The sequence below is a fragment of the Sebastes fasciatus genome, chromosome 21 (genome assembly GCF_043250625.1).
Source record: "Sebastes fasciatus isolate fSebFas1 chromosome 21, fSebFas1.pri, whole genome shotgun sequence".
Classification (NCBI taxonomy): Eukaryota; Metazoa; Chordata; class Actinopteri; order Perciformes; family Sebastidae; genus Sebastes; species Sebastes fasciatus.
In genome coordinates, this window is record NC_133815.1 from 5,725,089 (window position 1) to 5,743,750 (window position 18,662).

The 18,662-nt window shown below is 41.3% G+C and overlaps 1 protein-coding gene across 9 annotated transcripts in view; it reads right to left on the bottom strand.

The window, feature by feature from the left end:
* abi1a (abl-interactor 1a) overlaps nt 1-18,662 on the bottom strand; it is a 57,765-nt gene that overhangs the window by 29,616 nt on the left and 9,487 nt on the right. For all 9 annotated transcript variants that reach the window (XM_074621623.1, XM_074621629.1, XM_074621627.1 and 6 more), the window contains exon 2: nt 13,046-13,213. In XM_074621623.1, coding sequence (XP_074477724.1) covers nt 13,046-13,213 — 168 coding nt within the window. The remainder of the gene's footprint in view (nt 1-13,045; nt 13,214-18,662) is intronic.

Consider the following 18,662-nt stretch of genomic DNA (forward strand, 5'->3'; position numbering starts at 1 on the left):
AGCAACGTGTGGACAAACATCATTGCAGCTGGCAAACTGTGGGGAAGTGAGAAGGCGAAGTGGTGTGAGTTAATCTCCTTCCTGTATGCTCAGAAAATAGCCCTGCTGTAACAGTGATGATACAACTGTTCTCACATGGGGTAAAATACGAAACTGCAGCGAGCGGTTGCACCCTGTCGAGAGCGCTTTGCTAATCCACTGACCGGCGCCCAAAGAACGTTAAATAGATGTGACAAAAATGCAAAAGGTCCGAGTAGAAAAGCGTCTTCTGACTTGACTCCTTTCGACTGACCCAGTGGGGAGCTCCAATAGCTTCTTCATAGCCTGTCTCTTCCCTCGACTGCTGCTGCTTCCTCTGACTTCTCAACTGGCACTAAAGGTGTTTACCTGACCCTAATGGTCCATCTGTTTGGTGGAAAGAGACTCAAATGCATGTTGCCAAACTGAAAAGGTGGATGATTCACATGTGTTTTCAACCACTGTCCCCCATATGTTTGAGTTTTTCCCAGAACACTGAGCAGTTTTGGCTCCGCTGTTTGGCTTCTCCATCAGCTACAGGCTTTTAGGGTTTAAAGGGCCTCCTCATGTTTTCACTTCTCTTTATACTCATCGTCAACTCTTTCTTCCAGGTCATACATTGGAATTACTGCCAACGCCATCATTCACATGTTCTAGCCAGACAGGAAAAGAAAAAAAAATGCAGTCTAGATCACTTTGGACTGAAAGACTTCTTCTCATTTTGGGATACGAGTGAGTCAGCGCAGCGGTTGCCACGATGAGATTCTTGTTGTGTTGTTAGTAGCAACGAGTGGCTAAATATTTGTGATTTATTTCTTTTTTCATCCAGATTGTTGCCATTTTGGTTACAGCTGCACTTTGGAAAGCTTCAATAAAGCAGCTCCGCAATGGGCCTCTGGGGTCAGCTATTGTTTGAATTTCAACACCCGGGGAATCTGATGACTTCACATCGCGTCACTCGATGAAACAATGACACAAAAACACATAAATTGTCTTCCATCACCTGCAGGTGTGTGAATAATAACTCTTCCTCTATTGTGTATTGTTCTCTGGGATTGTTTGACTCATGTTTGACTGAAAGTTTAGGTGTAATGGAGATAAGAGTGCAGGCATTTTAGACTTATGGTAGTGAATAATAAATCTGAAAATCTAAAACAGTTACCTTATTTGACTCAGCCTCTCTTCCCTCATACTGATCAGCACTGCTCAGACAGAGTCGGTAGGTTTTTTCAGGTCACGCTTTGATAGAAAGCGTCTACACTACATCAGCAAAAAGGAGCATAAATCTCTCAGTCCGGTGGCACAGCGGCCAATCAAAGCACCAGGGAAGGAATTTCAAAGCCTTACGCAAACGTAACTTGACAACTTCCCACCAGACAAACACACACTGCTTTGGGAGGGTGAGGTAAGAAGATACTAGAAAGGGGGGAAAAAATGTCTGTCTGTAGACTTTGATATGGGAATTGAGACAGCCGGTTTTCACTTCAACACATGTTGGAGAGAAGAAAGAAAAAAAAAAACAGCCTTTTCAGCGCTTTGGCAGCAGACTGGCCGCGGGATGATATCCTCAATAAAACGCCAGCTATGCACAAACGCACGGACAAACAAAAAGGGCTGCGCAGCGTGTACTGTAGGCGTTGTAGGGAGCTTACACACAACATGAGGGGGGAAAGCCTGCTACTAGACAAACACACCCTACATACCAGTGTGTCTGTGTGGCGAGCCAGGCCAGACACATGTACCAACGGTTAATGATAGAGTTCAGATCTGGCAGCGAGGCATCTTCTTCCTGCAACTCTGAGACACACAACGCTGAAGAGTGCTCAGTTCCCATGGCACGCCGTCCAAGAACATTAGGACTATTTGTACTGGCGTGTAATATCATAAACCAGAACCACACATAATTATGAAATAAGACATGCCACAAGGTCTTATTAAAGGCCATTCCTGGCTGAGTGCTAAGATAAGCTTGTCTTTACAGCAGTCCAGGAATTGGAAATCCTTGTTCTGCGGGATTACGAGGAGATAATAACTTACGAAGCACACGTCTGTTAAACACATCTGAACCCCAGTTTCAGGCTTACTGAGTCGGAGGATTTATCTGAATGGTCGGAGCTGCTAACAGGTGAAGACAGCCTGATGAGGACATGAACGTCTCGTCTTCTAACTGCTATTTTTCCAGAAAAAAAACTCTTTCTCTGCAAAGCCCCGCTTTCATGCTCGCACTATTACCCACGTTCACCCCGAGAGAGAGCGGATTTGAACAGTTTGTGATGCTCAGTGTGTTCCAGCAGGTTATTTTATGTTGAAGTGCTGAAGTGTGCTTTTTTTTTTTTCTGCTGCGCCCACTTTCTCTCAACCTGCCGGGTCGGCTTCTACTACAGTTGTTTCCTACGTTTCCTGAAATAACTTCCTCATGAGAAGGGTCCTGAACAGGTTTGCTTTTGTGAAATCGAGCTTGGAAATGTGATCATTCAGCTGTATCATTAAAGCATCTTGTGGTTTTGTTGCATCAGTGTGTACTGAGAGTCTGCTGTTGGTGGAGACATTGGCATCTTTGCCTTTGGTTATATTGGGAGTACTGATTGTTTGGCTGTTAAAGCTAAGGAAAAAAGACAACCAAAAGTTGTTGCGTAACGAGATCAGATTTATAGTCTGGTTACTTATTTTTTGATCAACAGTTCCTGATTCAAATCATAATTTGTACCAGTTTTTGACGGTATTTTATGGAGACCATGTTCTTGTCATGGATTATAACAACTGGGTACCGGACCCCAAGATGGTTTCCTTTACAGATTAAACAAGTTTGGGATAATGAACAGCTAGCCGGTCATTGTTGTGAAATTAACCCTGACGCGATGCATCACCCTGAAGGGGTTTATTTCACAACAATGATCCGCTAGCTGTACATTATCCCGCTTATTGGCTACTTACTTAAGAAATCAATAATTTGACACAAAACGGTACGCCAGAGTCCAACATCAGAACCGCGCCCATAGCAACGGTCTGTTATAAAGAAATAACAGACCGTAGAACGCCGTGATTGACCAATCAGAATCGAGTATTCAACATAGCCGTGTAATAAAAGAGATATGTCAGTCAATGAGCTTTAGATGTGCTGTTGGGCAGATTTTGTTACCTTTGGACAGAGCCAGGCTAGCTGTTCCCCCTGTTTCCAGTGTTTGTGCTAAGCTAAGCTAATTGGCTGCTATCTGTAGCTCCATATTTAACGGACGAAAGTGGTATCAATCTTCGCATTTAACTCTCAAAAAGAAAGTGAATAAGCTTAATCTCTGGGGTTTTGGTTCTTTTGTTCATATTTCTCAAAGTAAGTAAAAAAATCTTGTGTTGGTATCTGTACCAGCTATCTCCTAGCTATCGTATTTGTAATAGTAAAAGTTTCAATAAACCCACACAGCCCTACAATCTAATACATTTTGTGGGCTTGAAAATGTAAAACTATCCAGTATTTCACAAGAAAAAGCTTCTCATGAGCCCTCAGAATGATCTTATGACCCAGTAGGGGATCCCATCCCCCAGAAACCACTGCTCTAAGGCACCTTGTCCTAAGTTTGAACCGCTAAACTTCTGGTCACATGCCTGATTCCTTGAGCCTCTAGGCTGCTGAAGCTCCCAGCCTCATCTGTAGGAGCAGTGCAATCCAACCCTCCCACCTCTGCACCGAGCCAAAACGGCTGTCGAAGCAGAGCGAATGCCTCTTTGTCTGGTCTGTTTCTCAGCCAGCACATCTGAAGCCCGTCATCTGCATGAATTCAAACATGTTGTCCAAAGGCCCTTCGGTGGGGCTGTTAGTGCAACGCAGAGCATGACGGAGCCTCCATCCACACACAGAGCCAAAATGGGAGGTCAAACACCCCGTGGGGAGCTTCTCAGTTTGGCAGCTTCTTGTTAAACATCCCTCAAAAAAAGCGGATTCCTCTGGTAAATCTAACAAACCACGTGTGGTGTGATGGAGCCAGAAGAGGAGGTTGTGTGAGGATTTTAAGTGTGAAACCTTGGAGAGGAAAAAAAAAGCCCTCCATTAAAGAGAGTCAGGACAGCATGCCAAGGTCGACGCTTTGTTTGCTAACACAGCACATATGGAAACACCCCGGCTGACTTTTGCCAATCTAACGTTTGGGCTGCGGCCAAACGGCGTTCTGACTGAGCTCTGAAGTTCACATACAAGCTGAGAGCGACAGACTTCGAGCCAGACAACAATAGAGATAACGAACAGTGAGAGCTGAATCTCAGCTACAGATTGTGTCTTCTGCAATTTCCTAATCAGCCTTGTTTTTACGGAGCCGTCAAATAATTGCCTACAGTGTTCTTACACAGAGAGGAACTGCAGAACAGAGGTGTAATGATTAGATGTAATTGCGGAGGGTTGTTAAGTGGGAAAGAATGCGCTGGGTAATGATGATGATGCTCTGCCATGGGGAAGAGGAAGAAACCACGGATGAGTCACTGAACAACATCACTCACCAGTCATTTCACATTCAACCTCTATTCATGCAGGACAGAGTCATAATAATCATACACATGCTGCCACGGTTCATATTCAGGGTGTTGCAACTCACACAGGATGGAAATGCAGCAACAGTCTTAAAGGGTAACTCTGGACCCTATTTTCCCATGTTTTTGTGCTTCACTAATAGGGATAGCAATCTCTGAAGTTGGTCCAGTATTGAGGGAGAGCGCTGTAGACGGCAGCTGCTCACAGGCTGCAATATGGTGCCATTGGGGCAAGCTGGCACCGTCATTTACGTCCACTAAAAGTGCTTGTTTTTGCCATGACTGGCTCTGATTGTTATTATAAGTGTCTCACATTATGGAAAGAGTCTCGCTCACTCCCACTCTCGCTTCTCGTTGTGAAATCTGGCAAGGTGAAGTGTTGCCGGAAGACAACAGTGGAATACATCAATGGTGGGAACGCAAGTGTTTGTTGTGTTGGAGTACAGAAAGCGTAGCTCAGTGTTATCTAAACGATTTGCAATGTCATGACTGAATATTTAGATTATTTCCACAATGTGGATGAGGTCTTTGAATTTGATTTATTTGATTCAGATTATACGGATATTCACATTTCCCAACCAGACTTCTCCTTGAGCGGGACTTGGACACAATAACAAACAGACCGGATCAAGGGAAAGGAAAGAAAAACGTTTTATTTCTCTGTAGGCTCCTTTCTATAATGTTGTCAGACACTTACAATAACAATCTGAGCCTGTCAGTGACAAAAACAAGCCCTTTTAGTGGACCTAACGTCACATTGCTGCTGCTCACTTGCCCTCACAGCTCGTTTAGTGGCTGCAGTTCTTCCTCAATACTGGACCAATTTCAAAAATAGTTTTCTGTATCCCTAATTTTAAATGTTAAGATTTTTGTTTTATATCATTTTAAACTGACTATATTTGGGGGTTAGACTGTTGGCGGAAAAAACAAGACATTTGAAAATGTCATCTTGGGCTCTCACAACATTTCAATCTTTTATTTTTTACGTTATAAACCTAACAACCCAACCCCCCTAAAAAATAGACAAATGAATTTATAATGAAAATAATCTACCTTGAATTAAAATCATAAATTACTGGATTTCCTTTTAAAAGGTGCTAAATGCAAGGTTGGGAGCATTTCTATTGCCTCCACATGGCTCTCAACATGGTGAAGGCTGAGCCGGCAGCTAACAGTGCTAACAGTGAAAACAACGGCAACACTGCTGACAGAGGGGGAACCGGAGGGTGGGTGCTACGCTTCCGCGATAACGCCGTTGGCCGGGATGGCGTTAACAGTTGTAATCGGCGTATGAGAGCAGTGCAGAGCGGCGGCCTTGAGCTAGCTGGTGGGGCACGCTCACATGCATGAACATGCACTAAAAGCTTGCACGGCCTGCCCGGCTACAGTATGTCAACAAAGCGAGGAAAAACTCGGATTACGACACACACAGAGGGAGAGTGACTTCATTCTCTGCTCAGGTAGACTTTACTCCTCTTTATCTTTACATAGACAATAGTTGTTTGCTGCTATATTAATGCTTCAAATATCATATAGAGAAGCTTTAAGGAAGAATATTCTAATCCAAAATAATTCATGACACGCTCTGAATCCAAACTTGCCACTTGCCAATATCAGACCCCTGTGTTTAACCTTTAAATAACCACAGCCCGGAGGCAATGGACCACACAAAGATCCTGCCACACACACACACACACACATCACTCTAATCCACTGAAGAGAGAAAGAGGCAAGTAGAGTAAGTGTAAATATCCAACAGTGAAAAATGAAAATACAGACAAACTCTGCATTTCACAGCCAAGCAAGAGGGAGAGACCACCAGGAGAGGCAGGAGAGAGACCAAAACACACACAGGCAAGCAGCGGGATCAGCAGGAAACACAAGGAGCACACACACACCCACACAACACACACAGACACACATGCTCACACACAGACACACAGGGAGACCTATAAGGCTTCATTTCCTGTTTGGATGAATGCCATTCTTCCTCGACGGGAGGTCAAAAAGCCGCTGCTGCAGCACACAGACGCAACCCTAAGCCTTCGCATGAGTGTGTGTTCTTATCACTGCACACACACACATGCAGCAGAGTGTAACGGCATGCAACTGCACATCCGATGGAATGAGTACCGGACTGAAGAGTAACCAAAACAATGACAGGCGTGCCACGCTGAGATCACAAACATGGGATGAGTCATGTGATCAGATAAGAATATTGTGTAACTGTATTATGAGCGTCTCAGTGAAGCAAACGGCTGTGGGAGCAAACTGGGAGAGTACAGTAGAGTAGATGTGTCAGCTGCTTTCTGCATCCAGCCTGCTGCTTCATCACTGTGGTGGTCACTGGGTTCAATCAGCTGTACCAGCTCCAAATGGAAGTGCAATTTAACCATTTAACATCATAGTAAAACACCGCCATACTGGCAAAATAGTGACACATTCATAAATCTATCAGTTGTTTTATCACCACATTATCAGCTGCTCTTTTAGATAAAGCACACTCAAATTCCTACTTCATTAATTAACACTGAGTGGTCAATTTGTGGTCTGACGGCAGTTTAATTTACATTTTGACAGGATAAATATGGCTTAAAGAAAATCTAAAAGTTTAAAAAAGACTCAGTTTCTTGCACTTGATACATGCATGGTATAGTTGCACTAAAATGCATGTTTGTATTTTATTTCTATTGTATTTTGAACATGCTGTATTGTCTTGCAAAGTCTACCATATAAGGTTTTGCTGACCAGATTTCCCCACAATTGAGCCTGACTCAGTGTTTCCTCCCTGACTAACAGGCAGAATGAGACGGAAAAAATTGTTCTTGCTAATAATGTTCCAAAGAACAATTTAAAAGAATGAACTAAGAATTGAGGTGATTTTCTAAAAGGGCAGCAATAAAAAACATCAAAAGGATCTTCATTTATAGCTCAGCATGTGCGTGGGTGTAGGTGTGAATGCATCGCTGGCTATATCGAGGTTGAAGGTCTTCATGCTCAATTCGAAAGTAATAACTTTATATTTGTTTTGTGTTAGTATCTACTAGGGCTGTCAATTTATTCAAATAGTTAATCGCGATCAATCGCAATTTTTTATATCTGTTCAAAATGTAACTTACGGAAGATTTGTCAAGTATTTAATACTCTTATCAACATGGGAGTGGGCAAATATGCTTGCTTTATGCAAATGTTTGTATATATTTATTACTGGAAATCAATTTACAACACAAAACAATGAAAAACATTGTCCAGAAACCCTCACAGGTTCTGCATTTAGTATAACAAATATGCTCAAATCATAAAATGGCAAACTGCGGCCCAACAGGCAACAACAGCTGTCAGTGTGTCAGTGTGCTGACTTGACTATGACTTGCCCCAAACTGCATGTGATTATCATAAAGTGGGCATGTCTGTAAAGGGGAGACTCGTGGGTACCCATAGAACCCATTTTCATTCACATATCTTGAGGTCAGAGGTCAAGGGACCGCTTTGAAAATGGCCAGGCCAGTTTTTCCTCGCCAAAATTTCAGGTTTGGAGTGTTATTTAACCTCCTTCTCGACAAGCTAGTATGACACAGGTTTTCTAGTGTCATATGATATCAGTATCTTCACTCTAGCTTTAAAACTGAGCCCGCTACAACCTCGGAAAAATCGATTGTGTTAATGCGTTAAAGAAATTAGTGGTGTTGAAACAAATTTGCGTTAACGCGTTATTATCACATTAACTTTGACAGCCCTACTATCTACTCGTGAAGACATGCATGCACTAAGAATGTAACTGTATATCATGGCATAGCTTTTGGAGCTAAAACAATTTGTTATAATTGTTAGTTGCAGCAGCCTCGCTGTGCGTATCAAACACTATCGTACTGAACTGTGAGCTGAATGTATTGTTATACATGCACAAAGCAACGATATGCATTCCTATTGTTGTACCTACTCTTCTCCCTGTTATTCTGTACTCCTTTCAGTTTAAGTATGTGTCTGAGTTTCTCCAAATAAAGTTGCTTTTATTCCATCGTTACGTCTCATTCTCCACACCAGCACTCCCTCAACGAAGCTGCCACCGGCTCCAAAACTAGGACTCTCTCAGGTGAACGACAGAGGGTGTACTCATTTTCAAATACAGCTCACGTGTAGCTGCTGCATGCCTCTGGGTTCAACTTTATAAAACTAAATATAAGTGGTGCAGATCGGATTTGAGGAAAAAGCTACTCTGTTAAACTTCAGATCTGTGTCAAGGGGGAAAAAAACATTATAATCAGGACACAGGAGCTGCAGCATGAACACAGGCTGAATGTGCATGACCCCCCCAACACACTATTCTCCCTCTCTACCCCTTTCTATCTGGGTATCACAGAGAGGTTCTCAATGTGAGGCATTTTCTTCCGCCGGACAGACAAAGCGCTCCCTGTTCGCAGCCTCTTAGCAGCCACTTCACACACAGCACAAGGTGGAAGCCCCGCAGGCGACTCTTTTTTCCCATCAGCCCTTCCGCCTCAGTACTGCAGAGAGACCCCGGCTTGTGAATGGTAACGACAGCAGGGGAGGTGACGCACAAACAAATACCTGTCAACACACACAAATACCTGTGCATCTGTAACCGCACACACAGATTCAAGCACACAATTCACTATGAAGTCATACTGCAGCCTGACGTCCACTGAATATCAATACGCAGCTCGGGTACAGATACTGCATACTTAATAAACACTAGCACAGTTTAATTAGAGCACATAAGATTCTGATAGTATATTGGCATCTTGATTAGTGTTTCAACTATTAGTCAATTAGTAGATTAATCCAGTGGTTTCTAACCATGGGGGTCGGGACCCATAAAATAAATCTGAGGGGTCACAAAATAATTAACAGGATAGGAAAGCAGAAAAAACACATCTGTTCCACCCAAAATTATCTATTTTATTTACTTTTTTAATTGGGTTTTGAAAATATTTAGACTATAAAAAGATTTGCTCATTTTCTCTGCTTTACATGATTGTAATTTGAATATGTTTGGACTATTAGTTTGTTCAAAACAAACATTTGGGTCATATTGGGCTCTAGGAAAACATTTTATGGATCCAAAGAAAGAACTTCACAGATGAATTGCTGAAGAAATCAAGCACTGGTTGCAGATTAAAAAATTGCAGAGGCTGAAGTTGTTAAGTTGCTAAGTATATTTAAAAGATGCAAACTGCTCTTATGACTTGCAACTGGACCAAAATGTGCATTGTAACTGTCCCTTTTTCAGCCCAAGATAGATATCCTTGTTGCCTCCCAGCACATGCAGAATAATGCAAGATGTTCTGTATTACAGTACAGTGTAGTATAATACACTTGGCTTCCAGCTCAGAGGGATGCCAGCTCCAGTCGGAGATGCCAGCGCTGAGCAGACACACCCTGACCAGACTGAACCCCTTGTAGCTGCGGGCAAACCGAAGAAAACGGCCTTGACGCCAGGCGACGTCTCGCCGCACACTGACTGACACGTTAATGTAAGAGAGCCTCGTCCTCCCGGCTTCAGGCATGGATAGCTACAGGTTTAAATCTGAAACTGAACAACACAGGAAGACTGTGAAGAGAGTAGTAGAAAAAGCTGGTATGATTATGTATAGCTTCTGCAGTGTGTTTATTATTGGTGTCTCGAGGATACAGGAGTCACGCTCATGTTTCATTGGTATTCACCTGAGAAATCTTCCTTTCCACTGTTAAAACAACACATATCCTTGGAGCTGAAGGCTTTCCTCTTCGTTACAGATTCAGCAGAACGCAACGCCGGCCTCGAGGGCCGCCGCTAATCTCATATCCATGAGCAGCGAGGCCAACGCGATAATGATCCACCTCTGAACCGGACAGTAGAGAGCAATAAAACACACCCACGTCCCGCACAGCTCCCAGCTCTGCTTCTTTATTATTAAAACAGAGATACCCCTAATTACGGCAAACACACAAGGACCTTCTTAACCACAGAAAAACAAACTAAACGAAGAAGGAAATTCTGCGTTTTCGAGTTGTCAAGGCAAAGCTGCTAAATCATTCACATTAGTCAGGGAAAAGTTATGCAAATTAGAGAAAGATAATTAGTTGTAGTTTAACTTCGATTTTCTGCAGTTTCTTGAAACAAAAAGAAGAAACCCCAAAAGAAAGGGGAAAACATTTCTTCACTAACCATCAGCTGACTTAACGTGACACCATCTAGTTCATATTCACCACACAAAAGTACAGAAGCGTGGGCATAGATTTAGCACAGTCAGGAAGGAAGGATGGAATTTCCCATGCACAAGACAAGAGACGGTGATGAGCACTTGCAATGGAGACAGAAGTCAAACAATGTAAGCTATGGCTTTCTTCTACTGATCTAAAGTACCACGTCTGACTCTCTTTCATATGCTTTTCCGACATTGCCCAGGGGGTTGTCATGGAGACGGGGCAGACAGTGACCTTGGTATCGGCTGAACGCTATTTGTCAGGATATTGACTCAAAACCTGAGTGTAAATACGCCTTTTTTGGTCTCTCTCTCTCTTGCCTTTCTGTGCTTGTCATCATCTATCTTCCATTTCCTTCATCCTTCCCTCTGATTTGCTGGATCTCTCTCTCTTTTTCTCTCTCTCTCTCTCTCTCTCTCTCTCAAGCCCTGAAGTCTCACAAGTCCTCTTTACTTCCATTAGGCTGAAAATCTGACCTTCAGTGTATCCTGAAAGAATTTCTGGCGCTCTTAGCAAAGCTCTGTCAGAGGAAAAACACCAGAGAACGGACATGGGAAAGACAAAACTAAAAGGAACTATACTCCCTCAATTCCATCGCAGCATAAAGAAGGTTTCCAACAAGTTTAGATTCAACCATGATGTGTGTTATACGTGTGTTCCAGGTTTGGTGCATGCCACCCACTTCTAATCTACGGGATGCCACCTGGCTGGAGCTCTTTGTTTGATTTGTCTGAGCTCTTAATGCCTTCATTGGATGAGCGGCTGGATTTACCTGCACATGGCAGAATCCTCATGCTATAGAGAGGAAAAGGTTAAGCGAGGAAAAACTCTAATGGTGTCTACAAGGCCACCGTTTTTGATACACATTCAAGTCAGGAATGATCTGATATATGTATGGAGGATGGAACCTGCCAAAATCAAAAATAAATAAATAAATAAATAAATAACTTGATAGATAAATATATATGCCATTAAATGTAAAAATAATAATATTAAAAATACATTTAGGTATTACTCAATTGATAAAATGTGAAATAAATTGATATGTCTGTTTTAATTAGCTTAGTTATTTATCTTTGTATAAATTTCCCTATCTATATACTCTTCTTTTTCATTTTTAATTTTATTTATTTTTAATTTATTTGTAATATGTTTAAATGTATTTATTCATTATTCAATTTATGTATGAATTTAATTAATACAGAAATAAATACAGAAATTTAATAATGAATAAATACATTTTAAAATGCAAAAATACATTTAAAAGTTAATAATAATATATATAATAAATGGTAAAAATTAAATAGAAGAGTAAATATGGGAATTAATACAAAGGCAAATAAATGAAAAAGCAAAGCAAATCAAAACAAAAATCAATTCATCAATTTATGTCACATTTGGTCAATTAATTAAAGCCTACATATATTTTTTATATTTTTGCTACATTTACTGGCATATTTATTTATTTATTTATTTTGGCAGGTTCCGTCCTCCATACATATGGGTTGGTTTTCTGGACAGTCAATTGAGAACTTGTCAATAATACAATAATCAGACAGGAATGTCTGTTTTTGGTTGACTGAATACCTGACAAATCAAAATTTGTCATCACGTGAAAGCAAACAATTACATTAAAAATCTATTATTGCCATAAAACAATCCTGCAGTCCTAGCTACAAGGGTATGAAGCGTACAGCAAAATCATCATATTGCCCACGGTTAGCCTGATATATTCAACTTCAAAACTTTAACTTTATTGCTAAAATGTGTGGATCTGGTATTTGTGTCCAATTTTTATGTAAAATAAGCCACAGAATTAACAGAAAAAGCATTAAAATATATTTTAAAAATGCATGCACATTATTTGGTGATATATGTGACAAAATATTAGATATTACTACTGGCTACAAGACAGATCTATAAGTACAGTATGTCCGTATATGTGTTAAGGCTGCTCAGTAATCAGTATTGCAGACCAATAATTGCAAGTTACACTGATTGATTGTGGTAAATGTAACTGTTTTATAGTGTTTGTGTGCCACTGAAGACGACCAGAGCATAAAAGAAAGTCAAACAGGCCAGCAGTCATTTAGCCAAACACACAGCCAGTCAGGCACTTGTGTAAGACCGATACCGAATAGCAGCCAATAAAAAGGAACCATGGAGACTGCAGAAGGCCTCGTACTGTGTTTGAAAATAACAGCGTCTGTGTGAAAGTGAGAGGAGAAGTGGGAAGTGTGGGGTACCATTCTTCACAGCTGTATGGTCTGTGGTTTGTGTGTGTGTATCTGCGTTTAATTCTGACCTGGGAGATGTGGTTGATGGAGGACTCCATGCGCCGCAGCTGCGAGGCCTGGATGTCCAGCAGCTGCAGTACATTGTTGGCTAAGGCATTGATCTGGTAGGCCACGCTGGCCAGGGACTGGGTGGTGTAGGCTTTGGTCTCCTCCAGAGCTTTCCTCTTGTCCTGGGCCTGTGCACGAAAAGAGATTAGAGAAAAAAAAAAAGAGATGAAAAAAAAGATGGAACAGGAACCTAGTTACTGTTAATATCACATAACATTCACATCCATCTTCTATCCAGGTCAGGTTTGTGGTGGATTCGGGCCAATAGAGCGGCCGAGGCATCCTTTTCCCACCCCAGCTCTCATTCCCCCAGATACCACGCTCTCTCTGGGGGGATTTGAGATGATGTAACCCGTCCTGCAGCAGCCATATCGGAGGCTCTGAGAACTGAGTGCAAACAGCTGACTACATTTCTGACAAATAGAAAACTTGACCAGCTTGGTAGAATTTAACATACATTTAACATACATATTAAACAATGTATTGATATTCATCAATTTCTGTCTTTTTTTAAAGAGAAAGTAGCATTTTGCTACTGACAATTTTGGCAAAAAGTTTCTGTTCATTGCTAGTACACTAAACATTTTACTTTTGTTGCACTTTACTATGTTTATTTGGTCACAAATTACAAATGGTAACAGCTAAGTGCCCTTGCAACAAAAACAAGCTGTATATTTATGTTATATATTTGGTGATCGACCACGTGAATAGATGACAAAACCTACTATTGGGTGTAGCAGGGCCCTACATCTATTAGGCTTATAACCACTGATAAAGCCCCATTCAATGACCCGACAACAATCTAATCAGATGGATAATCACTGTGATTTGCATATTTATGAATGTTTAGAACGTGTTGTGCGTATTAACAGACATAGAGGAAGTGTATTAGTAATTTCAGTCATTGCTGGAATCTGCTGCTGCTATTGTGAATTTAAAGTACAGATAATTTTGCTAACGTAGCTACAAACTTTAAGAGGGTCACCTTTTTAAGACTACAGTTAGTAACCGTTTAATACTCAAAACGTAACTTTTGGTGGAGTAATTATTTAGTGTATTTAGTAAAAGCTCACATTAGCATCAAATGCACCATTTGGTTTCTTCAATACATTAGTTTGCTGGCTAGTTAGCTACCTAAACAAGCACTTGAGTTTGTTTTTTGGCTTTGCTAGGCAGCTAACTAGCCAGCCAGCCAGCCAGGTTCATTTCTAAACCAACTACTAGGTGCTTAAATGTGAGCTTAAACTAAATACATTTTAAGGAATACTCCACCTTTCAAGCCAAAAAGTCATGTATGTTTGATACTCAAAACATTTCAGTGGATTATTGAGTAAATGTATTCAGTAGAAGCTCATTAACATCAAAAACACCCAGTGGCTTGTTTAATGAATTAGCCTGCTAGTTAGTTAGTGGGCCAAAAAACAAAGTGAAGTGTTTGTTTATGTTGACTGAGCTAACACAAACTAACAACCCACAATGCTACAGTTTACACTTTTCCAGTCTTGCACCACATTATTTGGAAAAGGACAACAACACTGACAGTTAAAACGATACCCAAAAAAGTGGCCAAACCAGAAAAACTGTGGTAATGACACGCTCTCGAGAGCCACCTCACATCAAAAAAACAGGCTGAGGCAAAGAGCCAAGCTCCAAACTGAGCCATCATGTTTGATCTCTGCGGGCTCTTCCCAACGCTGCTCGCTCATAAAGTCGAGTCCAAAGAGCGCTGCCTGGAGGGGAAACGCTGGGCTTTGATAACAGGCTGCCGTAGCGGGGGGTAGTTGGTGGTGGAGGAGATGATTACTGGTAGTAGTGGTTAGAGGGCAAAACAGAAGGGAACATTTGGGCATATGAAGACGAGAGGACGGACGGACAAAATGAAAACAACCATGTAACTGCTGTCTCATTATGGATTCCCCGTGGCGGCGCGTAACTAATCCAGAAGCAATCCGTATGGCTAAAAGCTCCTGACCTGGAGAGTCGCTGTGCCGGTTGCCTCTGACGGACGCCGGGTGAGGACATGACAGCGTTTAGATGCGTTTCTTTTAGCGGGAATCAGAGCAGCAGATGTGCATTAACAGCCTCAGGAAGGGAGGAGAGATTCCTCCAGAGGGCTCGGAGCAAAAGGCCATCTGCTGGAAGCACATTCATTCATGTGCACGCACAGACACCTACTACTGACACTGCAATATGCAGTATGGTAGATCGAGTAACAGCTGCAGGAAATATATAAATATATGAAATGAAAACAAACAAATAAAACGGCCTTATATCCATGACGGCCATTTCTAAATAGCAAGCCAATGCAGTTTTTGCTGTGTAGGGACATTTCAACATATGCTTGCCTGTGCAGGACTGCTGGGCCACATATCAAGCTGCAAGTCAGAGATGACGTTTATGTTGAATTTCTCAGCATTATAATATTATTCCTAACGCTGACTCCATCTGAAATCCCAGAAAATAAAATTGTAGAGACTCTGCACAAAAATATCTGTTACGCTGCACCAGATCCGACTGTTATCAGGCCTTTAAATGTGCATTATCGCTCGCTATAAGCATCATAGATGTGGGTCAGTAGGGGCCTACTACACCTACTATGTTGTTAAAGTGAAAACACAAACAAAACCACTTAGTTAAGTTTAGGGGGAAACATGTTTTGGCTTAAAATAACTTTGTTTAAAAAGTGAAAGTGAAACTTAACACTTGTGAACACAAAAGCAACTACATGTTGTTGGGTTTCAGAAAAGATGCGAAACCCAGTCTCCTGGGTGAACGTACTGTGTTTTGTGTCACATCCCATCGCCCCTGAACTCCACCCCAGTTTTACTTTACTACGGTCGCTAGAGGTCACTTTTTCATTCCTTCTTTTGGTGATCGACCACGTGAGCAGATGACAAAACCTACTATTGGCTTAGGGTTAGGGTTAGGGTGCAGCCAGTGAACCCAGTTGTATAATATCTCTATTTCTCTGAATGGAGCTCTCTAAAGTCTGAGAAAATAACCCTGATGATGTCATCAGGGGTATCTCATGTTTTGACTCGAAACTTTAAATTTGTAACAGAAAATCTGCGTTAGAAATTTGTGGTGTGTTTATTAACCAGGCAGCAACCTCCAGGTCTAAAAAGTGAAGCCAATGTTTAGGTGCCTTAAACTTGCATTCTTTCTAATAGCAAGCAGGAGGCAAGCGACTCTGGTTGCAAAAAGAAGTCAGATTGTATAGAAGTCTATGAGAAAATGAGCCAACTTCTCACTTGATTTATTACCTCAGTAAACATTGTAAACATGAGTTTATGGTCTCAATTGCTAGTTTCAAGTCTTCTTCAATACAGCATGATGTTCATTTAGTAAATTATGGTCCCATTTAGAGTCAAATAGACCATAAAGCAGGGGATGCTTTAGGGCGTGGCTACCTTGTAATTGACAGGTCGCTGCCACGACGTTGACCGGTCTGAGAGTTGTCCGTGTTTTCGTCTTTAGAACTTTAACCTCCACCCTCTCGTGTCACTTCTGGTTTCAAAAAATATGGCGACGGCCAAAACGCCGAACTTGAGGCTTCAATGTGGCAGTCCACAAATCAATGGGTGACGACACGGTGACTACGTCCACTTCTTATATACAGTCTATGGTGAAAACATGTATTCTGGGAAATGTAGCATGCAGGGTTTTTGATGCTTGGCTCTGGGTATCTTAACGCCTGCTGCTTCAATTTTAACCATTCGGTTTTAATCTGTTTCTTAGAAACCGCCCAATTTAGTGTAATACTAAATTGCTGGTGTATCCCTTTAACTTGGTTTAATATCTTGCAGCTGCAGAGCATAGACAAACAGCACCATTGACACTGCAGCTACTGAACCCATACTGTGACATGAAAAACTAATTTGCATCCCGCATTAAAACATGCTGCTATTCGCTGTGATTCACGATGCAGACTGCAATATTAAGAAACTGCACAATTAACTTGGTTTTGTCCACATCTTGCAGCTGTAAACAAACGGCACCATTGATGCTTCAGCACACAACCACTGAACTATGATGTGTAAAGAAATACACATTTACATCCTGCATGTCTTACAAACGTATTCATTCAAGGTAGCTTCCACATAAAGCACATGTGATGTTGTTTAGTCCGTGTGTTTCAATGGCTGCAATTGATGCATTTTTAAAATGTGTCCAATCCTTTTTCATACTTATCATGCATTCTGGGTAAATGCTTTATTCCCCAAGAAACAGATGAAACTTTCTTTAATTTTGATGATAAGTGGAAGGGGAAAGAAATGTCTGTTCCGCAATGGCAAGACCACAATGAACAAACATTTTGTCTTTCACCAGATGATACAGCACAAGATGACGAGCTCGTATCCGTTTCAGATTTGAAGCTGTTAAACTACGCTCTAAAATTGGTGCACCGAAGACTATTAACAGTCATCCCCTTCTACCACAGTTTCTCAGTGTTTTATTTCCCCAGTGACACAGTGACTACAGCCACAATGAATCAGATTAAATGGTCAAGAAAGCGGATACCATGAATTGAAAAGGCTGACTGAGACTTTCATGGTTGACATGATGTTAAATCCTGGTGTTAATCATGCAACTGTAATTATTCTTCAAATCCAGAGCTCAGTCCACACAATCTTTTTTTTTTTAATTTTCTTAAACAGAGGATGAAATAAACCGAGTCAACATGCCAAAAACGTTCAGTGGTAAAATCAGCTTCTTCTGTATTTCTGGACAAATTGCTCCAAACTGCATTAGCTGCCAGAGCTGTGATGTGAGGTCAGCGGTGGGCGTTGGGAGGACAGATGAGACACTTGATTGCATCGCCACTGGCGGCATCTTAGTGCCGTCTGCTCTAGTTAAAGCCCCCATCGTCCCTTCACTTGTTCACGCATCAGAAGTCGGCCGTTCACAAAACTAACCACATTTGTTGTTCAGTTACCCGAGAATCTTAACTCTGACATCCATCCTCAAAGAGATGGACTGGTAGATTAGGAGTGGAGGAAAAGAGAGATTCGTATCTTCTAAGATTCTGAATCGATTCACAGCTTGCAAAAATCTATTTATAAAAATTTTTTTTTTCTACAAAAAGAAGCTAGATATTGCTACTGCTGGGCAGATATCCTACACACCAAATCAAAGTTGTGTCACGCATGATTGTGTGATTTGAATCAATGAATTGGAAAGTTTCTGAGAAATAAAAAGGCAGTTGACATAAGCCAACCAATTGTATTTATGTAACAGGCAGCAATTTAGTTTTTTGTAGTAAAACTTGAAATTTTTTGAGGTCACTGAGAATTGTTTTCACTCTGAATTTCCATTCACATATCTTGAAGTCAGAGGTCAAGGGACCCCTTTGATTCACCTCACCAAAATTGTGTGTAACTTTTGAGCGTTATTTAGCATTTTTCCCCAAAAGCTAACATGACATGGTTGGTACGGATGGATTCCTTAGGTTTTATAGTTTAATATGATACCAGTATCTTCACTCTACACTCTAAGACTGAGCCCGCTACAACCTCTGAAAGACAGAATAGTGGCCTTTCTTAATAGTTTATATAATAAAAGACAGATATACAATAT